Genomic DNA, 23,451 nt, shown 5'->3' with positions numbered 1-23,451 from the left:
GGGCTGTGAATGGATAAGGGAGAGCTGTGTCAAATGAGGCGTTGTTTTTCTTCTCCTCTGGGCTGTTCTGGGAAGCTGGAAGGCTTCCCACTCTTGTGGAGTGCAAAGGAATGAAGTTTTGCTTGGGCTACTCCATGCAAAATGCCCAAATATAGACATTTCTCTGGGCTTCAGAGAAATAACTCAGCTGCCTTGGACTCAGTCGGGTCTTCAGTTTTTGCAGTGTTGGCCAGGAACCCAGTGATCTGGCAGTGAGGGAGAAGCTACTTCCCTCTGGCACAATGCCCCGCACACTCTAGACCACACGGAGGATTCATGTTTGTATGCAAACAGGAATGTTCCACTCCAGTGGCTTTTCTTAAAATTCTATGCACAGAACAACTAATAACCATCAGTGCTCATCTTCTGAGGAGGTGCACCAAAAGTCCTCTATCCTAATCAGTTTGCCTTTGTGATTTGCTCATGTACTGCAATTTCTGCAGGGATGTAAGGAATTCTCCTACTTCATCTTTTCTGTAACAATATCCTCTACAAATACTTACTATACTGTACATACATAACGTTTCTACTTTTTAATTCTAATGCTAGCATTAACAGTGTTGTGGCTAAATTTTGAACAGCTTTAACATTAAGTTAAAAGGCATCATCAAATCCTGAGTTCCAGATTATTATACTTTTTGCATCTTCTTTTTTTAAAAGACCTATATAATTTATCACAATAAAAACACATACATATAAAATTCTATACTCTGGTTAGTAGTTAAAGCAACCTTTTTCCCTAAGGTTTTAGAGCCAAAATGACCCAGGAATGGAAACTATAAAATAAGAAATCTGGCTTCAGTGACCAGAACAATCATAACCATATTACCCACTCTGAAATAGCTATAATTGTAAACAGTTGGGAGACAGGTTGGAAAATGATTCCATTGAAGGGTTTTAAGCACACTATGTGTGTATGTGGGGGTGGGGGTGTCCAGCTCACACATCAATCAAGATTGCACTTTCTATACAAACTAACACATCTGAAGGATTTCACAGTCTCTGGGCCCAGAATGTTTCATTACTCACAATCGAGGACATTTTGTGAGCTTTATTAATGAAAGTGCAGGTAATTCTATACATAATGCAAAATTCAAGAGAAACAGAGTTGAAAATGACAACAATGTCTGCATTTTGACATCACATGCTCAGATGGTTTTTCTCTTGGTTTTCTTTTTCCCTCTTTTATTTTTCAAATGTGATGAAAATATAGACCTTTCTCTTCAGCAAGCATACCTTTCTCCCATCCTCTGCCTTTTAAAAGATAATTGAAGGGTACATAATATTTCTTCAGATATTTCACAAATGTGAATAAGAACTGCTTGTCTCTGTTTGTTCATTTGGTCAGAACAAGAAGGTCTTTGTTAAATTGCCATGATCTCCATAAGTTAGCCTGGTCATTCAGCTTGGAAATGATGGGAAATAGGAACCAAGATATCTGGATATGTAAACCACTTGTTTTTGAAAATACAAAGACATGCAATCTGGGAGAGGGAACTGTATTTTTGTTAATAGCTATGAATTCTTACTGCTTTTTATCAGGCTGCTGAGATTTCTTCTTATTTGGAAAGAAGATGAAAACATGTAATTGCATACACTTGCACACAACCCTGCATTATCTTAATTCAGATACACTTTGGCATTTTGTGTGAGCCATGAAACATGGCTCCAAGAGAGTTAGATTTATCTGTTCATTTATATATTAATCTCTTAAAGTAACTTAAATGCAAAAATATGTTTTAATTTACAGCCCAAGCCAGAAATTAATTTAATTCAATATTTGAATTTAGATACAGGAAATTATTGAGGCTACCAGGAAGCTAAATGATTTGCTCTTTCATGGGGCATTTTTTGTTTTAAAATAGTCCCTTTAATATTGTTTTCTATTACATTCTTCTTCAGGTCAAGTATTTGGTTCTCCCTGTCCAGTTCATGCTGTGTATGGTATCTACTTCATTCAAAGCTGACCCCACAAACCTGACATCTTCTAGAAGTGTTGGGCTACACCATCATATTTAGCATGACCAATGAATGGGGATGTGTAGCCAGTACATACAGAAGAGCCAGACAGGGGGAGGACAATGAAGAAAAAGCATACTACTTCTTGAGACTGAAAACAGATTTAACAATCTTCTGAAAGCATTGCTGTCATTCCTCTACTATAACAGAAATGGAAGGAACCTTAGAGGTTTCCTAGTCCAACCCCCTGCCCCATATCATTTCAAAGAAGTGGTTGTCCGAACTCTTCTTAAAAACTTCCAGTAATGGAGCACCCACAACTTCTGAAGGCAAGCCATTGCACTGATTAATTGTCCTAATTGTCAGGAAATTTCTCCTTATTTCTAGATTGGTTGATTAGTTTCCATCTATTGCTTCTCATTTTGCCTTCAGTGCTTTGGAGAATATTCTCAGGATCACTTCATACATTCCATTTGTGGTTTATCTGCCATGTCAAAACTACTTACTGGAGACTAACTTCAGTGTTCTGTCAGCATCCCATTCATACCCTGATATTATGGATACTCCCTTCATCAGGACTGATGAGGGTGTATACACCCATGTGATCCAACCATAGCGTGATGCTAAATAGTCACATATTACCAGAAAGTATTTGACAGCTATTATGCTAAAAATATAATTCATGAAACTGGGATTCATTTGGAGGGAAAGAAGACCAAGATTGCAAGGAAAGGAAACTGATATAGAGTAGCTGGAGCACATAGCATTCTCAAAGTCCACATAACATGGCTTATTGATGCACATTTCAAAAACAATGTCTCTTCCTTGAGAGTGTTTCTTTCCACAAATCAGCATAGTTTTAAAAAGTATTACAAAAACCTTCTGGTCCCCAAATGTATTCCCATGTCTATAGTAAACAAATGTCTTGACAGATATTTGATATGATCTTGTAAGTTATGGCCCACTGGATTAGGCTCAAACTGATTATTTGCCCCAAGCCCTAAAGATGCTCCTGATTTTTTCAAATTTGAGTTTCCAAAGTTGAGCTGATTATATATATATATGGACTGTTTGTCTTTTTCATTACTTCCCACTGACAGCTAAGCTTGTTCGTTTTCTCTTACATGAATTCTAAGATTTAAGTCTTGCAAATTCTAAAATGAATTGGAAATTACTTCAGAAGTAGAAGCAGCAGAGCCCCAGACCCAGCAGTAATGCAGTCCATTCAGCTGCCTTTGTTTACATCATGGCACCATGACAAGTCTTTAGCAATCAAATGTGGCGCACACACCCATTTCTTTCCACCAAAAAAGCCATGGCCTATAAGAACCTGTGTTTGCTTTTTGCTATCAGAGAAATGGAATCCTTGAAATCACAGAGACATTGAACAATGAGTTTTGTCTCCATGATTTCTCCCCCACCCTCCTGCTTCAGTATACAAGGAAAACAGAATATGACATTGCCATTTCAATCCAGCAGCAATGGGCATAATTGTGACATAGCTCCATTTAGAGTCTTCTCGTACCGACAGTATGCTGGACACCTTCTCATGCTGCTGCTGCTCCAGTGTAGCTCTTTAGATGTTCCTAGTGGCAAGCGATTGCAGTGTTGCTGCCTGGGATATGATGAGATAAGCAGAGATACCCCAAATTCAGACTTCTTCAAGGTTGATCACATTTGCCCCTTTAGTTTCTGAGCTTCCACAAGGAAAAACTAGACAAAAAGCCCAAATGTACCATATCTGCAGATCCTTCTTTTCAGGACAAAAACAAGTTTTGTTATTAAAAAGGACTAAAAATAAATACCACTTCTTCCTGATGATAATGCCTTTTGGCAATCCATCTAATTATTGTATCCAAATTAATCCCACAGAGAACACGGTTCATCTGGGACTAACACAGGGCGGGCTGTTGCTCTGTTGCGTTCTTCTCATGTAAACAGTCACCCGAGAGACAAACTCAGTGATTCAGCCTTGGAAATCTCCACTGTCCAAGATTCCACTCCCTACTATTGAAGTAACTTGGGAACCTCCACCTGCCAAAATAAGACATGAACTTAGTACAAATTCTCAATTTAGAGGCATCTAATGGAGATCCAAATAGCAATTCAAGGTTACAGCAGTTCATCAGACAAACATGTTAATATCCCCTCTTTCACTCTTCCATCATCCCTTTCATCTTCATTATTAAAAAGCACATCCTAATTTAGATTAATCCTAAAATAGCTTTGTCAAAAAGGCTTTGTCTGTTGAGAATGGTGTTTTTAAAGGCAGATGCTAAAAAATCTTGACATCATGTCTCAATTGCCGTCTGTCTTATCTCCAGAAGATAGTGATGTCTGAAGAGATGATCTTAATCAGTGGGTAAACACAAGTGGTTTTAGCTATCCATCTTCCCACAGAGTTGCTAAATGGAGGCCTTTTGAAACTCCAACAGGAGATGAAGTGTTTTTTCTGGTGGGACCAGTCTATCAAGGCAACCTGGTCTACCCAATTATGGGACGGAGCATACTGCTTCCGCTTTTGCCTTTCAGCCCCAATCCAGGAGCCTTCGCAAGCAGTCGCTTTCACAACAAATTATTTTTGAGTTGAATTTTATGTTTACCAACAAAGAAATAAAGGGAAACTAGTATAGATCCATTTCAAACTATTTAAATCTCACCAGCTAGATTTGAATTAGCTGATGAGAGCTAAATAGCTTGAAATAGATCTATACTAGTCTCCCTTTATTTTTTTGTTGGTAAACATAAAATCCAAAAGGAGATGTTAGTAAATACCTAAGGAATGTAGCCCTTGCAGAAATGATGGAGAAATACTCCAACCATTAAACACAGAAATGTAAGGTGACTATCTGCAAGTAAGCCTTAAAATAACTAGCATTATCAAGGCGGTAGCTTTATTGAACCTAGCAATAACTGTCAATGCTGCATCCCAGCATGACCATCCGTCTCTTGATTCACATGCAGCAATAAGCCATTGTTTCTTTTAACTGGCTTGTTGAAATATGGCCAGAAGTATATATAGCACTATGCATAAAATATGGAGTATAAACTACAAGGTTCAGTCAATGTGTACTTTATAGCTTAATGCTGTAATGATGTACCTTTTTCAACTGCTTCTTGTTGATAGAGCGAATGGCATCCAGAAGTTGATCTCTGGAATTCTTCTCCTGAGGAGGAAGTGCTTTGTCTACCATCTTCCTCTGAGTGGCCGGAGAAAGGGACAAGCGTAAGTTTTCATTAATCAAGGGAGGAGCAGGTGGAGGGGCTAGCGGTGGGGGTGGGGGAGGAGGAGCACCTGGGGTTCCAGATTTCTTAGGAGGAGCTTTAGGGGAAGACCATGGGGAGGTTTTGGGGGATGGTTTTGGAGAAATCTTTGGTGAGCCAGCTGGCAAGCATCCTGCCTTTGGCACCTCAAGGAAGTCCTTCTTCTCCATCTTTTCCTGGGCCTGTTTCTGTTCTTGTAAGCGTTTCTGTCTCTGTTTGTCCATATTCCTGCTTAGTAGGTTTGTGACCGTCATGCGTGGCCCAGCTAATTCAAAATGGTAGCCCAGTTTCAGCAGTGTGGTGTTCTCTTTCAGCAACTTTGCTATCTCCATCTCGGTCTTCCCTCCACAAATATGTCTCTGATTGTGAAAGCGCAGCTCCGTCAGAGTGTTGTTCTGCAGCAGCGCACGGAAGATGGCCAGGATCCCTTTGCCTGTGATATAATTGGAATCTAGGTTTATGCTTGTCAGGGTCTTATTGGACTTTAGCATGATGGCAATGGCAAATGCAACATGATCGTCAGCACGTGTGTTGGTCAGGGCAAAGACCTTGACCACTGTGTTGAATTCCAAGGCCTCAGCAAAGCGTACCAGGATCTCATTGTTGATGCAGTCAGAATTGTTGACGTTAACTTCTACCATCTCTGGGTCATTATTCTTGATCTTTTCCAAGGGTTCATCAAAGATGCTGGTGGCTTCATCCTCCTTGCTCTGGCTTGAAGAACTGTCTGCAGATTTAGAGGGGCTGCTATCAGGAGGCTCTTGAATCATGTCCTCTTGCTCTAAAATTGGGACATTTGTCTCTGGAATTCCTTTACTATCCTTCAAGAGTTTCTCTTTGTTGTCAATCTTTGAGCCTGGCTTTGTAGTTGAACTTATTTCTCCTGCTTTGGTGGGTTCTTTTTTATCTTCTGTCTTTGAGACTGGCTTTAAAGCTGATCTTTTTTCTTCTATTTTTTCCCATTCCTTTTTATCTTCAGTCTTTCTGTCCCACCCAGTCCCTCTCTTATATTCTGCTGCCTTGTCTTCTTTTCCTTTATCATCTACTGACCTGCTCTTTAGCAGTTTACCCCTTTCTTCCCCTCTCACTTGGCCTGTTACACGCTTATCTGCTGCCATGGATTTTTCTTTCTCTTTGGAAAACCTTTTTTCATCCTTACTGGTTTTCTCTTTGGCTTGTCCCATTTTGTTACTGCTGTCTGTTTCATCTTTTCCCTTCTGATTTGCTTTCTGGACCTGTTCTTCTTTTTTCCCTTCCTTTATCAGATCAGGAGTTCTACTTTTTTTCAGATCTCTGCTGTAAGGCTCCTTACGTTTGTCTTCAGGAATCTTTGCCTCTTTCTTCTTCTCTGATGCCTTTGCTTCCTTGTGAATGGGGAGAACAACAAAAAAATAAACTTGGTAAGAAAGAATGATCGTATGCATGTCACCTTGAGCTCGCAGAAAAAAAACAAGATATAAATGCAGGAATAAACATGTAGTAGAATAAAAAGCATCAGCCAGTCAATGAAACCAGAGATAATATTATTGCCACTTCCAAATATTAATTAAATCTAGTTATTTAGATGCCTAGTTAAAATAAAAACTTCATACAGCAGTGGTGTTGTTAGCACAGAGTGTCACAGAAGAAGTCTAGAATTGATAGTTATTGGGTACCAGTTGCAATAGTTAGACTTATATACCGCTTCATAGGGCTTTCAGCCCTCTCTAAGCGATTTACAGAGTCAGCATATCGCCCCCAACAATCCGGGTCCTCATTTTACCCACCTCGGAAGGATGGAAGGCTGAGTCAACCTTGAGCCTGGTGGGATTTGAACAGCCGAACTGCTGAACTGCAGTCAGCTGAAGTAGCCTGCAGTGCTGCATTTAACCACCACTGCGCCACCTCGGCTCATGTTATTTGCAGTTGGGATGCTTTATGCTGAAGTTCAACTCAGTTATTAATTGGGAGAAAGGTAGAAGTTGGTGCAAACTTACATCCATGTTTAGCAACCATTTGAAATTACAACAGCACTTTAAAAAGTGTCTTATGATCAGTCCTCACACTTATAATCATCACAACATCTCCACAGTCACATGATTAAAATTTAGATGCGTCCCAACTGGCATGTATTTGTCAATGGTTGCGGAGACATGTGACTGCCATTTGTGACCTTCCCAGCTGCCTTCCTAAGCAGAGGCAACGAGGGAAGCTGGATTTGCTGAATGATCGCATGATTCACTTAGCCTCAATGATTTGCTTAACAACCATAGCAAAAAATGTCATAAAATTGGGCATGATTTGCCTAACAATTCCTTGCTGAACAGCAGAGATTCTGGCCCCAATTGTTGTTGTAAGTCAAGGGCTACCTGTATAAATATGATGGACACTAGATACTAAGATATTGAGGCATGATATTTGAAAAAGAGTCAGGGTCATGGAATAAAACCATATTCTTACAAGGGGAAACCTACATGGAGATGACTTTTGAACCTGATATGCTAGTGGTGCTAGGTGTTCATAAAGATTACCTTTGTAAATTATTCTGTTTAACCAGGTTGGTTTCAGATAAAACGCTTGGGGACAATCTTGTCTTCAGTACATTGATGGATTTAATTTAGCATCCCTGAAATGCTACTCAAATTCATGCTGTAATTTTCCTGAGAGTGCAGAACCAGTGTTTGATTGCTATGATATATTTTGATTACAGTTTCTGGCATGAACCATATTGTTGGTCTCATTTCACCATTTATGCTTTTATACTGACTTCATTGTACCATTTTAAGGTTAGGTTCCCCAATTCGTTTTCATTATCAAATACTTTATCTATGCCATATACTACTCCTTTTAATTAATATTCTGGTTGCTTATTTTTAGGAAATGATTTGTTGTTTAGAATAAGAGACTCATCAATACATCCCAGTTTATTTCATTTTCTGCAGGGATTTTTTAAAAACTGCATTCAGCTTGTATGTGTAAATAGTTGCCACAATCATAACACAGCTCATTTTGACTTGTTATTGTCTGTCTACATGCTATTGCCAAGTTTATTCACATTTTTTTAAACTTCCGACTAAAGCTCCATACTGTAACTTTAGCAGTAGTTTCCATGGATACTGTATAGCAGTTTGCTGCTCTTTTAAAAATTAAATGTCCTGAAAATCTTAGATTTGCTGTGTTTTTTAAATATTTCTTTCAGAATTCTACAAAATAGTTGATCATTTAGCCCTTCATCAAATATGTCATGTTCAGAAATATTTAAATTTCAGCTGCCTATTCTCCCACTTTTTGCTTGCAGTTATGAAGATTAAAATGATTTACAATCAGTAGTTTGGAACTAAATATTCCTGCATTGTTTTTATTATTTCTGCAAAGCTGAATTGCAACTGTTTTTGCAGGGCAGTTCTGAATAAGCTATCAGTATATATTCTATTTGTCATAACAATAAATAAAACAGCTTTCCCCCCAGAAACTGCTTCTTTTGCCTAAAAAAAAGTACAATTCTCTTTATTAAAATGTCATCTATGACACCACCATGCAAAATAATCTTCCCCAGATTGAACATCCTGCTGTGATCTTTTTTCATTGTCTTTACTCACTGTAACCATATAAGTGTTATTCTTCCTGTCTGTTTATTGTTTTGCTACTCTTCCTCCCATTATAAAGTAAGAATTAAAAGGCTTTTGTTTTACAATCCTACATCGTCAATCACTATTGTGTTATTGATCACACAACTGATCAATCCACAGTTGATCAAACTATACTCATTAGATTTAGCTAGGCTAAGCCTAATTCACTAGGCTTTCTGCTGCTTTTCTGAAACCTCTAGAACAGTGTTTCTCAATATTGGTTCTTAGCAATTTGAATTTTTTTTGCTAATATTTGGACTTCAACTCCCAGAATCCCCCTTGCTGGCTAGGGAATTCCAGGAGTCCAAGTCCAGACAACTTACAGAAATTGGCAAGGCTGAGAAATGCTGTCCTAGAGGAACTAACCAGTGAATCTGCAAGAATTGCAAGACATAAAGGCAACCACAGACAATCAAGCATCAGTGGATGATCATGGACTCAATATATTGCAGAAATGATATATTTAGAGTTGAAAAATACCCCGCACCGCCTGAAAAAAAATACTCTCCAAAATTACATAATAATTTACGCTGAAAATAGGTGATTTAGAGAATATTGTGTGGGCATTCCAAGATTAGTCTTGGTATATATTTTCTGCAACAGTAACTAAATAAATAAGCATGTAACCAGAAACTGAGTATTTCAACTGAGGAAGCCCCTTGGTTCATTTACTGTTAAAATTTAATTTTGCATCTCTGATTTTAGACTCGATATAACTGAGAAAATGCAGCTGTGTTCTATTTTGATCCTTAGACCAAACTACTTGGGCATAAGGTACCCTCTCAAATGAGCATAATGTTCCACAACCAGAAAGAGCTGGGCCAAAATAAATAATTGGCATCAGACTAGAATGTTGTGACTAATTTGCAGCGTGTTTTAAAATTGGAAGACTAACATGTGGTCACCTGCCAAAGACTTTAGGGGCTCAAGCAACATCGCTATCAAACTCTGGAGCCTTCTGAGCCTACTGTTTTACCTTGTTCATTGGTATTACCGCCTGCACTTTCTGCTTTTTACCATGACATCCAGAATTGTGAGAAGCACAATTAAATACACAACATGCATCCTTTCTCTGAACAGTTTTATAGGTGGATCTCCCCCACTCCCCCCCCCCAAATGAAATGAATAGACAAAGTAGAAAATGAGGTTAGCCAGTTTGATAAATGGGAATTGAGTCTGCCACTAGAATTATGGATTTAATCTGGGCCGTTCACCAGGACCAGAGGTTTAGTCTTCCAAACTTTTAGACTTCTGCTGTGGCCTCATGAGGATGGGCTCCAGCACATCTCCAAAAGCTCTGAAGACTAGACCAGAGATTTGGTCTTCTGAGGTTCATGAGTATGAGCTCCAGTACAAGTCCGCAAACTTGGAAGACTGAAGCTTTGGGAGCGGTGATCCTGCAACATTATGCTGGAACATATACAGTAAGTTTGCCTTCATTTACTAGAATTACAGCAGTCACTCTAATATCAGCTGCTTTGGATTACATAATATAGCTTCATTCCATTTGTTTGTTAAATAACGCTGGGAAGGTGGCAAGTGCTTCTCAGAATACTTGTTCATCAGTGTATAATATGACTGAAAATGCAAGTTGAATAACTGGGAATTGAGAAAAATCCCCACAACTCTATAATCTTTTACAAAGACATTTTCCTCACCATTTATTTATTGCACATTGCAGTGGTTCTGACACAGTTAACCTTTCCCCCAATATTGAATAATTCCTTTACATCCAGACTTTTATACAAGTATCTCATTGCAGTCCCAAACTGGATCCTTGACTCACAAAGAAGCAATTATACATTGCTCTGTGACCCTCAGGATTTGCCCAAATTAACCCCTTGGGCTTAATTATCTCCTGTTTAAGAACTATTGGCATATTGTATTCATATTCCTGTAAAACTACTGTGCTGCTTAATGAATGTTAAACAAAAACTAAAAGGGTGGCAAGGCAGTTGGAAAACAGAGGAATGTTAGAACTTGTCAGTGTTGTGTAGATCCAATGAAATTCCATGAACCAGGCATATAAATTACACAATAAAGAGATATAGATAAGAACCATTGTTTTGTTAAAAGAATCAGCAAATAAAGTACTAAGACTATTTTCTATTTATGAACTTAAATTATGTTTTTCTATTTCTGCTGAAAATTAGACAGAACTCTAATGAGACAGTTGTTTAGGATGGATTAAGCCAAATTCTCTGGTCAATAAACTTGTCCTTTGGAGTTGAATCACGATGTATTAAACACAACATCTAGTTGTCCATTCCCATGTAAGAATAGCTTAGTTAAAGTATCAGACTTGAATCTCCCAGGCTTATATGGATTTTCATTTTTGGCATTAGCAGGAGTCAATTATTTTCTACCTTTCGGTTCAAGAAAATCTACAGAAAAGGCCACCTGTTCTAAAGAAGTTGAAATAACAGATCACATGATTCAATAGAGTTTGCTTTAAGCTGTTGTTTATATACTAAAATAAGCAAGTTCCATTTTTGGAAAACAAGAATCTCTGTAATTAGTTTGAGATTACTTGGCCTTATTAGCACTGTAAGTATCTAGAGTTGCTCATCATGGTTAGGAGTACAAACAAACAAAATATTCCAGGGTGGATAGTTTATGATCTCATTTATCTGAAACATACTGAGGATCACTTAATATTTTTTACCTCTCTTTGCTGCTGCCTAATGGTTATTTACATATTTGAAGCTCAAATGCAACCTTACTAGAATTACACCGCCATCTTTTTCTCCCTCTCCTCAATTTGCAGTCCAATCCTCCTTGTCGTTCAAGAAAAAAGAAAAAGACAGTTACTGTGTTATATAGTATTTAGCTCTGGTTTTCTCAATTAACCTAGTATTTTAAATTCACATGATACAGGGGACCATGAAGTTGTGGTAGGTTGATTGATTGTATCATAATTACATACAGTTTCACCTTGACTAGCCTATTCCATTGTCAGTTAACATTATCATATGGTACAATGTGTGAATCCCAGAGATGGGGTGCCAATTTTTTTACTACTGGTTTCGGCACGCTCACACTCGTGCAGAACACTTCTGCGCATGTGCAGAAGCGTCTGGGTGGGTGGACAGAGCCTCCCACTGCTGCTACTACCGGTTTGGCCGATCCGGGCCGAACCGGCAGCAATCCACCTCTGGTGAATCCACAAAATTAAGGTGCAAGGAGTATTGGCTATTCAAGACCTGTCTTGCCATCAAAATTTCATTGCCCAAAGCAAGGAAAGAAATACAGTAGCTACACTGTATTGATTCAATATTTTTCCCCAGGTACTTTGTCTTTTAGATTACACTGAAGCTGATTCTTCCAACTATTGTACATCAAATTCAGGCAGGATTTATAATAAAGAAATATCAAATGTTGATAAAAAATAAGGTTGTAACTAATGATCTTGCATGACACTAAACAATCAAAATCCAGCCACTGTAATTTTTTTTCATGCTCAAAAAACCTTGGAAGTTTTTGAAGCACATTTTAACTACTTTTCTTAAACTTTGGACCTCTTTTCCCATTATTTTAAATTTCTTGCCTATATAATTGGAATGCCTGCAAATAACTAGACTACTAGAGTAAGGGGAAAGAACATAAAATTCCACTATAAGATGATCTGAGTTAAATATGTTAGAATATCTTTTTTCATTACCACATCATGCCACTGCCGTATCAATGCTTTTGAGAAGAATAAGATTGATATAAAAATCCCCAAGAAATCTCAAATCGTAAATCAAAACTTACCCATTATGATATAAATGAAAGAAAACCCAGATAGATAGTCTAGAATTTCTTTGAATTTAGGGATAAGATAAATGTAATTAAGATTAAAGAATAATATTACATTTGAGAGGACATTATTTTAAATTAATTTACAGAATACTTATATATATCAAGGCTCTCCTATGAGACTTTCATTGTACAAATTACAATTACCAAATGGAGTTAGTTTTCCATTTTTTAGATCATTTGCTGTTTTCTCTTTCTTTGAACACTGGTTGATATAAGGCAGTTTTAGAATAGAGCTCCTTTTTGGTCTGCGCTTTCCAGTTATTATTTGATCCTTTAAACATCTTAGCAAGTATTGGGATTTGTTTTTAATATCTGCACATAATTCCACAATAGTGGGATAGAGAAAGAAATGGATAGACAGATAAATTTGTGTTGCAAATTTAGGAATATGTTCAAACTCAGCTTTCCAATGAAGCACTAGTAGGCTGATTGGTGCCATTTAATTGGAATGTGTATATTATTAAGGTGTTCTTATTATGGCTGATTTTGTTTACTTTTCAATGTTTCTCTCTGTTTTAAGAACATCTATTATAGATTTTTAAAATCTGTTCAGCATCATTAACCACAGGGGATCCTGTCGGAGTTAGTAGTATACAAGTTAAATGAATGAATGAACAAATACAATTAGTGTTATAAAAACTTGATTCCTATGCCATCTAAATACTTAAAGATTGAAGGCTGCCAATTCTTGTTGCTTTTGAATCTGGTCAATTTATAAACAACCCAGAATTATAACACTAAAGCCTTGTTCATGTTTGCAATCCTATATGTGATGCCCTGCTGAGAATGTCTTCCAGGTTCACCCTGCCTTATAACTCTTGGCACAAACTTTCCATTCTTTGCCCCTGCACTTCCTTTAAAAAGAAACAGTCCTTTAGGATTAATCACAAATGTTTTGACAAACTAAAATGGAGCTAGTTTCTCCTTAAACAGATGAAAGCACTAAAGTACTGTTGGTAATTGCTGGCAATTGCTGAACTTTACTCCACTGCAATGTTCCCTTAAAAGGAAAAGGCAACTTTGGAAATGTCTTGTTTTGGAATCTAAACAATCATGCATTAATCCTGCCTTGGTGCTCTTCAAGTGCAGCTACTCTGCTGGATTCGGACCCAGAGAACAAATGATTTAGATAGTATTAGCCTATACCAATAAATTTATTGAAAAGGGCTGCAAAACTCTGCAGACGTTGGAAAAGAATATAAATTATGAATTTGTTTCAAGAACAGTTAACAGTCAAAAGCTAATAAACAGTACTTCTTTTCTAATAAATGAAAATAAAAACTATGATTGGATTGACACATCATGTGAATCATGTTTTGCAGAACAATGGTTTATTGAATAAGCATAAATCATGCTTTACAAACCACAGTAGCTGGGTTCATGCAACCAAACCAAACAAGGACATTAGGGTGTAGTGTGACGCTTCAATCTAATCGTTGCCACTTGAAAAGGAAACAGAACAGAGAAGAACAGAACAACAGAGTTGGAAGGGACTTTGGAGGTCTTCTAGTCCAACCCCTTGCTCAGGCAGGAAACCCTATACCATTTCAGACAAATGGTTGTCCAATCTCTTCTTTAAAACTTCCAGTGTTGGAGCATTCACAAATAGTTTAGAGAAATTGTTTAACTCTTTTCTCCAGCCATTTTTTCCAACATTTTTTCTTCCTCCTGAGGATATTAAAAACAAAGCAAAACACTTCAATGATACCAATGGATTTAAAGTGAAACTTTTCTTGAGGAATTTTACAAAAGATGTTCCTAGGGGAGGTGGTTTTAGAACTTCTGCCTCTTCCCAGAGATTCCTAACCATGCAAACCATATATTTCACATAGCACACAATTTTTCTAAAGATTAGGTGTACACTGCATGATAAAGAGAGAGAGAGAAAAACCCCATATATGAGATATATACACTTTAGTCCCACAGGATTGAGTAACTTGGCCAGAATCAGTTTATAAACTCACTGGGAATATTTAAAATATCTCTTGTGCAGCTCCCTTTTGCTTTGAAGAGTTCAGCATAAAAATATGTGCATCGGTTCTCAACCTCCTTGGTCTTAGGATCTCTTTATATTCTTTAAAATGATAGAGGGTCCCAAAGAGCTTTGGATTATGTGTGTTGTATCGATCATTCTTCATTGTATTAGAAATCACAATTGAGAAAATTAAAATATATATCTGGCTCCTCAGACCAAAATCTATGAGTGTATAGCCTTCAAGCAGTAATTCACATAAAGAATATCAGTTTCTTCAATGTGATGCTTTTCAGATTAAATATCAGCTGAATGGCCTCTGAAAGGCAAAACTGGATTTCAGAAAGCACCGAATACTGGAGTTTATCTACCTGCTTTGTGTAATGCAGTTCTAGGGAAAGTACCTTCTTCAAGTAATTAGCTTTTTCAAAGTCTGTCGTAACTTCAAATGGTTGCTAAGCAATCAGTTATAAGTGGGGGACTAGCTGTAGTTTTAGATTTGATAGACTTGAATAAAGAAAAATTTCTAATTTTATCATTAAATGGTTTAAAAAACATTTGACAAAGTATGTAGACTGTATACACTTGCTGTACTAAACAGATGTTTGGATTTCCCCTGGAATTCATAAAATGGATCAACATATTATATAGATCACCCACATCTAAAATAAAGGTTAATTATTTTCTCCTATTTTCACACTATTTAAAGGACCTAAAAAATTGGACCTAGAGACGTCCACTTAACCCTTGCTCTTTAATATCTGCATGGAAACCTTGGCCTATGCTATTGGATGACATGGGGAGTTCTGCGGAGTAGTGCATAACTCAGTTGATTACAAATGCAAATGACATTATTTTGTCTTTTGTCTATTTCTAAACCTCACATTACAGATAGTACATATGACCATAATGGAGCCCAAAATTTCTATTGCCAAGTAAGACATTTGTTAGGTGGATTTTGCCCTATTTTATGACCTTTCTTGCAACATTTATTAAGTGAGTCACTGCAATTGTTAAGTTAGTGACACAGTTGTAAAATGAATCTGGCTTCCCCACTGACTTTGCTTGTCAGAAAGGTGATCACATGACCCTGGGACACTGCAGTCATCATAAATATGAGTCAGTTGCCAAGCATCTGGATTTTGATCACGTGACCAAAGGGATGCCACAATGGTTGTAAGTGTGAAAAACAGTCAAAGGTCACTTTTTCCAGTGCCATTGTCACTTTGAATAGTCACTAAGCGAACTGTTGTAAGTTGAAAATTATCTTTACTATGGCAATGTTGATGCAAATGAGAGATGCCTTCAGTAAAATAGCAGGATACACTATTAACTGGTCCAAATTGGAACTGATGTCAGTTGATGAAAATTTGCTTACTCATTAATCCATGTAATGAATATCAATTCCATATTTGTACCAAATTCATTACATATATAGATATGTGTATACCAAAACTCAGTTATATGTAATAGAAATAAAATAAAGAATGAGGTTTTTTTAGATATCGATAGATGGGAATTATTAAACTTCACCCTATGGAGAAAGATGAATGTTCTCAAACTGAATGTTATTCCTAGATTAATTCACATTTTGAGAAGAAGTTCAATTAATAAATCTGGAAAATATTTTCAAAAAATAAATTCTTTGTTTAGAAAGTTTTGATCTGGTTCTATCACCTTGGCTTGGATGGTCAGTATTAGGATCGAAGTATAGACATTGGGAGACTATATTAACTTCTATAACAATGGACCTCAAATTACAACTTACACAACAACAAATATTTAGAATTTATTACTCCATATGCAATAAAAAATAATATTTAGAATTTACTGGAGTCCATGATGTCATTTACAAAAGGACTGTAAAAAAAGAGCCCTGATGGCACAGTGGTTAAAGTGCCGAATTGCAGGCAAACTCTGCCCACAGCCTGATGTTCGATCCTGACAGGGTTCCAGGTTGACTCAGCCTTCCATCATTCTGAGGTTGGTAAAACAAGGACCCACATTGTTGTGGGCAATATGCAAATAATGCTTACATTGCAAACTTTCCGGAGAGCACTGCAAAGTGCTATGCGGCGGTATATAAACTTAAATGCTATTGCTGTTGCTATATGCTCTCGTAACAGCTCAACTAGTACCAATGCAAAAAGGTTACACATGTAGTGTCAGCTTTCTACATCTTGCTGTCTAATTCTTTCAACTGAAAGGTGTCAACATTTTCTAGCATGTTGAGTGATACTCAATTACATCTTGTAAACCATTCAGATGCTCTGATAAGAAAATACAATATGGAGAATCCTTGATTCAATACCATGTAGAAAAGGCATGCTAGATAATCACTTTTGGGATACCACATGTGCAACATCTAGCAGCTCTCTTGCTTCTTATCTTCAATAAATACCTATTATGATACACTGTATTAGCATGCAAAGCTGAACATTTAAATACAGTGCAGAATTTGTTGCCTTTACATACAAAAATATGATGTTCAGCAAAACTTGCAACTTTTGTTCCATTCACACATGGACTGTGATAGAATATGGAGATATATATTTGAATTTGAAACCCAGAGATGCTATGGGGGATGTAAGGACATCTAAAACCAATTAAACCAAACATATTGTTTCCTGGGATTGAGAACAGTTACTTTATGGAGTTACAGATAGGAACTACGCACCTTCACCTGCTGCACACAGTTCAGAGCCTTCAAATTTGAAGTTCAGCACTTTCCTATCACAGAAGGCCCTGATTTACAAAGGTGTGATAAATAGCATGTCCAGTAGAGTATGCCATTGGTGATAAAGCTAGACTTTTGTCATTTTTTGTGGAGGTGTGTGCAATTTATATCATGCTCTCTCTGTAAGCCAAATGTCCCAATTAAATAATTAGCAAGATTACAAAGAAAATCTAACAGCTTTGTATTACATCAGCTTTTATAGAAGACAGACAGAATTAATATATATCCCTTTAACATCAAAGTAGAAGAATGTCCCAATAATTATAACAGAGACAGAGAAAGAAAGGGTTTGCCAATAAGGGAGCCAGTCAAATAGCAAGACAGGGTTTGGGAAGTTTCTTTGACCTTAGCGAGAAAGCACTGGGTTTACCCTTGTACTAAGGCAACATTATTTTTAACTGTGATGTGATGATTTTGCCTCAACTGGCTAGGTTTTTACATCACACTAAACCATAAGCCACGGCTTAGAAATTTGATAATAACTGTGTTCCAAATGAATCACCTTTTAAAATCATTATTGTTGAATAACCCAGGATTGATTGGTTTTATATACCATACCATGCCAAAATGAACCAAACCAAACCACTTAAACCAATGTGTAACTGAGTTCATAATATGGCTGGCTGTGTTATAAAAGAAAGGTGGATCTGAAAGCACAGTGTATACCACATAGCAGGATAACACAACTGTTCAAATGAAAATGTGAACACAGACACTCTGTCCCTGCAAATGTAGGCTAAGACCAGTGGTGGGATTCAAACTTTTTTACTACCAGTTTTGTGGGCCTGGCTTGATGGGCGTGGCAGGGGAAGGATACTGCAAAATCTCCATTCCCTCCCGATCAGCTGGGACTCAGGAGGCAGAAAATAGATGGGGGCAGGGCCAGTCAGAGTTGGTATTTACCAGTTCTCCAAACTACTCAAAACTTCCGCTACCGGTTCTCCAGAACTGGTCAGAACCTTCTGAATACCACCTCTGGCTAAGATTCCAGATTGAGGCCGATATTAATTCTACTTCAGTTATTTAATGATATAAAAATGTCTCACCAGACAATTTTAGAATTGTGACCTAATTAATAAATGTCTCAGCAGATGACAATTCCTGGTTTGATAGCACTCAGAAAGTAAATAAGGATGGTCTTGGTTAATATTTCGATGGGATTTCTCCAGGAAATGTCTGAGATGTAGAATAGACGGAAAAATAAAAATGAATTAAAAAAACCTTGGAACAACAATAAAAAAATGGCAAACCACTTTTCTATCAAAATCAAGAGTCAAACCTGACTTGAAGGCAACTTTAACTTTTTACTAATACTGTAGCAGGTTTCAGATCTATGTGTTGTTGCTAGCAGTTCAGACTTATTAGTTGTATGCTTCCTTTGGGAAGCTTCCTTTTATGGCCCTTTTTACCACAGCAAGGCAATTCCCAGGCTGCAGTTGACTCATGTCTTTGGACTTTTTGATCAGACACAGTGTAACATTGGCAACAGCAAGTTAACATTGAGTTCATTGCTTTAACATTGAGATTTTTAAAAGTTATCTAATGTTCTAGATCCAACTCTAAGGCAATTGTGACTCTCCTTTTAATCATAAGGAAAAGTAAATATGGTCAAGTGAGATCTGCAATGAATTGTCCAGATGTGTTGTTCACACCAGTGGTGGGTTCTGGGCGTTACGGCCCAGTATGGCCATACCGGGAGTAGTGGGGAGACGAGGCTACCATATTGATACAGTGGCTCATTTAGCCCACCCATCTGCCCGCGTTCTATGGGCGTTTAATACCACGACTGGCCCATTGCGCACACGTGCACAGCATGTGGTGCCTGTGTTACCTCCGCCGGGCAGCTGGGTGTCACAGGGTGGTGGCATTGCAGGCACGCACAGCACGCGTGCCCGTTTAGGATGCCCGGCCTCATGTGCAGCATGTGCCAGGGTCCGGAACCCACCACTGATTCACACCTTCATCTTCCCCATTTTGTTCTTTCCCAAATGATCTCACCATTCCTTGGCTTCTAATTAAGTATTTTTTTTAGAGAGGACTACTCCCTCAATTTCTACTTCAATAGCTAGCAAGCAGCAGTGAGCAATATCAACTCTTCTGAACTGCAGCTTGCAGTTAGGCGATTGGATCCATCTGGCACAATATCTATTACTTGTGATTCCTGGACTGCATTGTTGTATCTCCCAGCCCCCTACCACCAAGTTAAAGGATCCTGGATTTTAGTCCTGAGTCCTTAACTGTAGTAACTGTAGTTCTGTGGGGGGTGGGGGCGATTTGTCAGAAGTCTTTAGAGCCAACTTAGAAGACTTTTTCCCATGTTCTTTTTAAATCTACATATGTGCACTTCTGGAATATTGATATGTTTTGCCTTTGTCACAGAGACCTAAATCCAAGAGCTGTGCAATTTAAAGGCACTTCCATGTTGTTACTGCTTCCAGCCTTCAACCCTTCAAAAGCAATGTGAAGCTGACATTCCATTATCCTCACACCCCAACAGTTAACCTAAAGAACCATGTTATGTGAAGAGAAAAAGGAACTCTGAAGAGCAGGTTAAAGTCAGAGTTTCCACTAGTGAAAACACTTCCTGCCTAGGAGTTCTGTGGAGCTGTAGTCATTCAGGAGAAAATGCATATAAAGCAACAGAGCTAATAGTAAATTGACTTTTCTCCCAAGCCCTCTCAGAAAAAAAATAAAGATAAATAATGACAAATAAAGCACAGTGGCCAGCAACCTGGAGAGGGAGAGGCCATGATCTCAGTAGACTTTAGGTGGCCAATAAGAAGTGGATAGATTCCTGCCCCTTATTATATAATCCCAAGACTTGAGACCAAGGAATTCTTAGCCTTCAGATACACGTTTTGTATCTGAAGAATACCATTTTCATACTGGAACTAAAAAATTCTAGATTGTATCCATAGCAGAGTGAGGAGAAGACAGAGTTGATGTCATGAAGACATGTTCCTTAAAAATGATGACTGAATTTACTACATGCTTGATAAGCTGGTAGATAAAGAATACATTTCTACTTTGTGGAAGTCTTGGTCTTACTTTCCCCAGACATTATTTTAAGCTAGTTCGTTAAATAATCACATGGAAGACAGTGATATCCATATCTCACTATACTACTGACTACCCCAAAATATAGTATCACATGGATAAATTTGGACAGCATTCTTAGAAATATAACTGGTAACTCACCTGGGAAAGAGTTTTTAAAAAGCAAGAGAGAAATAGTATTTGCCTCCCTGCCTTCTCTTTGGCCATATGGTGTTCTGGCTGACATCTCAACAAACAGGAATTCAAGTACAGGGCAGAATTAGAATTCAGAATTTCATTCTACTGCCTGAATTGCAGCATCGGCATGCAATTGTAGAAGCATGGTGAAATGGTTTTATTGCTGACATTATCAACCAATGTACTGAACTAAAATGTGGTTGGCTAATTTGTGGTTCAGTATAACCCAGATAATTGCATTAATAGTAAACCATGGTTCAATAAAATATGGATTACCATGTTTTGTATACAAACAATGTTTTTCATTTACATAATAGGTTAAGGCTTTAGTAACTACGGTAAGTCATGATGAGTATCAACTGAGTGACTATATGTGTTTAGAATCTGTGGGGGGAGCAGTTGGATGAGAAAGTATGAAACTTTTATTCTTTCAGTTGCCACAGATGTCCACCTCTTTTCCAGCAAATAGCCCCTGGGGTTTTGTTATTTGCAGTTATAGCTTTTTTTATAGGCTGGCAATAACTGTCACCTGAAACTGGGGAGAGGGTTTTGACCTTTTGGTTATGAGGGGCTTGAAGTTTTGATCTTTTGGTAGGAACAGAAAATAAAGGTTAACTAATGCCTTGTGAGCTGACTTTTTTTTGGCTCCTTGAGTGTGAAAGTATCATAAGGACACTCATTTCTATTTTGGGTTGCCTATAAACAGCTTACTGACCACCTATGGTTGTCTTAACATTCAGTGAAAAAGGTGACAAGTTATATCTAGTTAGAATATAACTAAGTTTTGAGATTCAGGGTAGAACCTACTTCTTTTTCTCTGAACAGTACAAAGTTCATCAGATTCATGACCATATATGTTCCAGAGGTTTTATGGTTTGAACCAATTGATAACAAAAAAAATTAAGGTTAGACAAATTAAGCTGGCCATAAATCCAACAGAGATTAGTTGAAATAAGAGAGAAAAATATATGCCTGCTCCAATCTATAGAATCTGCTTTATCTTCTACTTTGACAGCTAGTTGCTTTTACTGAAAAAGCTGTTGTTATTAAATCAAAATGTGTTGAAACATATTAAGCAGTCAGTAGGTATATTGCTTGGTAAGTGTATCTTGGCCAGGAGATCCAAGGATTCAGACTCTTTTCCAGCTGTAGACTCATTATGGTCTAGATCAGAGGTCTCCAACCTTGGCAACTTTAAGACTTGTAGACTTCAACTCTCAGAATTCATCAGCCAGCAAAGCTGGTTGAGGGAGCAAAGCTGGCTGAGGAATTCTGGGAGTTGAAGTTCACAAGTCTTAAAGTTGCCAAGGTTGGAGACGTCTGGTCTCGATGTTGCCTTTCAGCTCAACCCACTCATTACAGTCATTACTACAGTTAATCCTTGACTTATGACCACAATTGAGCCCAAAATTTCTGTTGTTAAGTGAGACATTTGTTAAGTGAATTTTTTCTCCATTTTACAACTTTTCTTGCCTCAGTTGTTAAATGAATCACTTCAGTTGGTATGTTAGTAATCTGGTTGTTAATCAATTTCCCCATTGACTTTGCTTGTCAGAAAGTTGCAACAGGGGATTGATCACATGAACTTGGGACACAGTAAAGGTCATTAATATGAACCACCTGCCAAGCATCTGAATGTTGATCACATCATCATAGGGATGCTGCAAAGGTCGTAACTGTGAAAAATGGTCATGTCACTTTTTTCAGTGCTGTTGAAACTTTGAACGGGCACTAAATGAACTGTTGTAAGATGAGGACTTTGGTTTAATTTAGAAGTTTACTTCGTTTGTGTGCTGTGGTGATGCTGTTTGTAGTAGTCTATTAGTTGTTTTCTGAGATGTTTTGATGTGTGGTAGTGTTATCTTTTTCATAGCTTGTGTTGTTTGTGCTATAGAGGCTTAAAAATCAGGCACTGAATTCCTTATTTTCAGCAACTGATATTCAGAAATATAATGTCTCTAAACCTGGCAACGCCGTTTAGAACTATTATGACTGCTAATTGTTGACAGATCTACTATGCCTCTACTAATTTATCTAACCCCATTTTTAAAGCCTAGTATTTTGTAGGAGAGGCACAGTGTTGACTGTTAGCAGAGGAATCAAATTATTTGGCATAAAAAGAAATTAATATGAACTAGAAACAAGTGGCTGTGCAACAGTTTAGAAGATTGCTACGTGCATATTGAATCTTATCTTTAAACTTCTGCTTTCCCTGCTGTTATTAAGGCATAGCTTTATACAGTATCATCATTTATCTTACATATTTATAGTACTGTTTTTATACATTAATTACCTTCTGTATGCAGAATAATGCACATAGCTCTAAATCGAGTCACAAGACTGCATTCCAGAGGTGGTATTCAGCAGGTTCTGACCAGTTCTGGAGAACCAGTAGTGGAAATTTTGAGTAGTTCAGAGAATCGGTAAATGCCACCTCTGACTGGCTCCGCCCCAATCTAGAGTCCCAGCTGATCAGGAGGAACTTTTGCAGTAAACTTCCCCTGGAGTGGTGAGGGAATGGAGATTTTACAGTATCCTTCCCCTGCCACACCCACCAAGCCACGCCCACTGGTAGTAAAAAAAATGAATCCCACCACTGCTGCATTCCCTTGAGGTATTAAAATAACTAGATACGGTCAAGACTCTAGGTGACCATGACAGAGAAGCTCAAATAATCAAGTGCTAATAAAGCTGTCTCAGAGGTTATTTCTGCCTTGTTATAACTGGTGTGTATTTGTGTAAGCAATAGCGCATAGCTGGGGAGAATCCAAAAATAATGTCATTAAAGTTTCAGTCTTGATCAGATTCATACCACCTAGGACTGATTTTAAAGCACC

At 37.7% G+C, this 23,451-nt stretch overlaps 1 protein-coding gene across 1 annotated transcript in view; it reads right to left on the bottom strand.

Moving 5' to 3' along the window:
* Positions 1–1,076: 1,076 nt before the first annotated feature.
* The window catches only part of LMOD1 (leiomodin 1), a 28,182-nt gene continuing 5,807 nt past the window's right edge, over positions 1,077–23,451 (bottom strand). The window contains exons 2-3 of the mRNA XM_014059323.2: positions 5,100–6,626; positions 1,077–4,032 (exon numbers count right to left, since the gene is read on the bottom strand). Coding sequence (XP_013914798.2) covers positions 4,006–4,032; positions 5,100–6,626 — 1,554 coding nt within the window. The 3' untranslated portion in view covers positions 1,077–4,005. The remainder of the gene's footprint in view (positions 4,033–5,099; positions 6,627–23,451) is intronic.

The sequence above is a fragment of the Thamnophis sirtalis genome, unplaced genomic scaffold (assembly GCF_051295495.1).
Source record: "Thamnophis sirtalis isolate CommonGarterSnake01/CBP01778 unplaced genomic scaffold, rThaSir2_p1.2 scaffold_7, whole genome shotgun sequence".
NCBI lineage: Eukaryota > Metazoa > Chordata > Lepidosauria > Squamata > Natricidae > Thamnophis > Thamnophis sirtalis.
The sequence above is the reverse complement of the archived record's forward strand: the minus strand, read 5'-3'. Positions and strand labels throughout refer to the sequence as shown.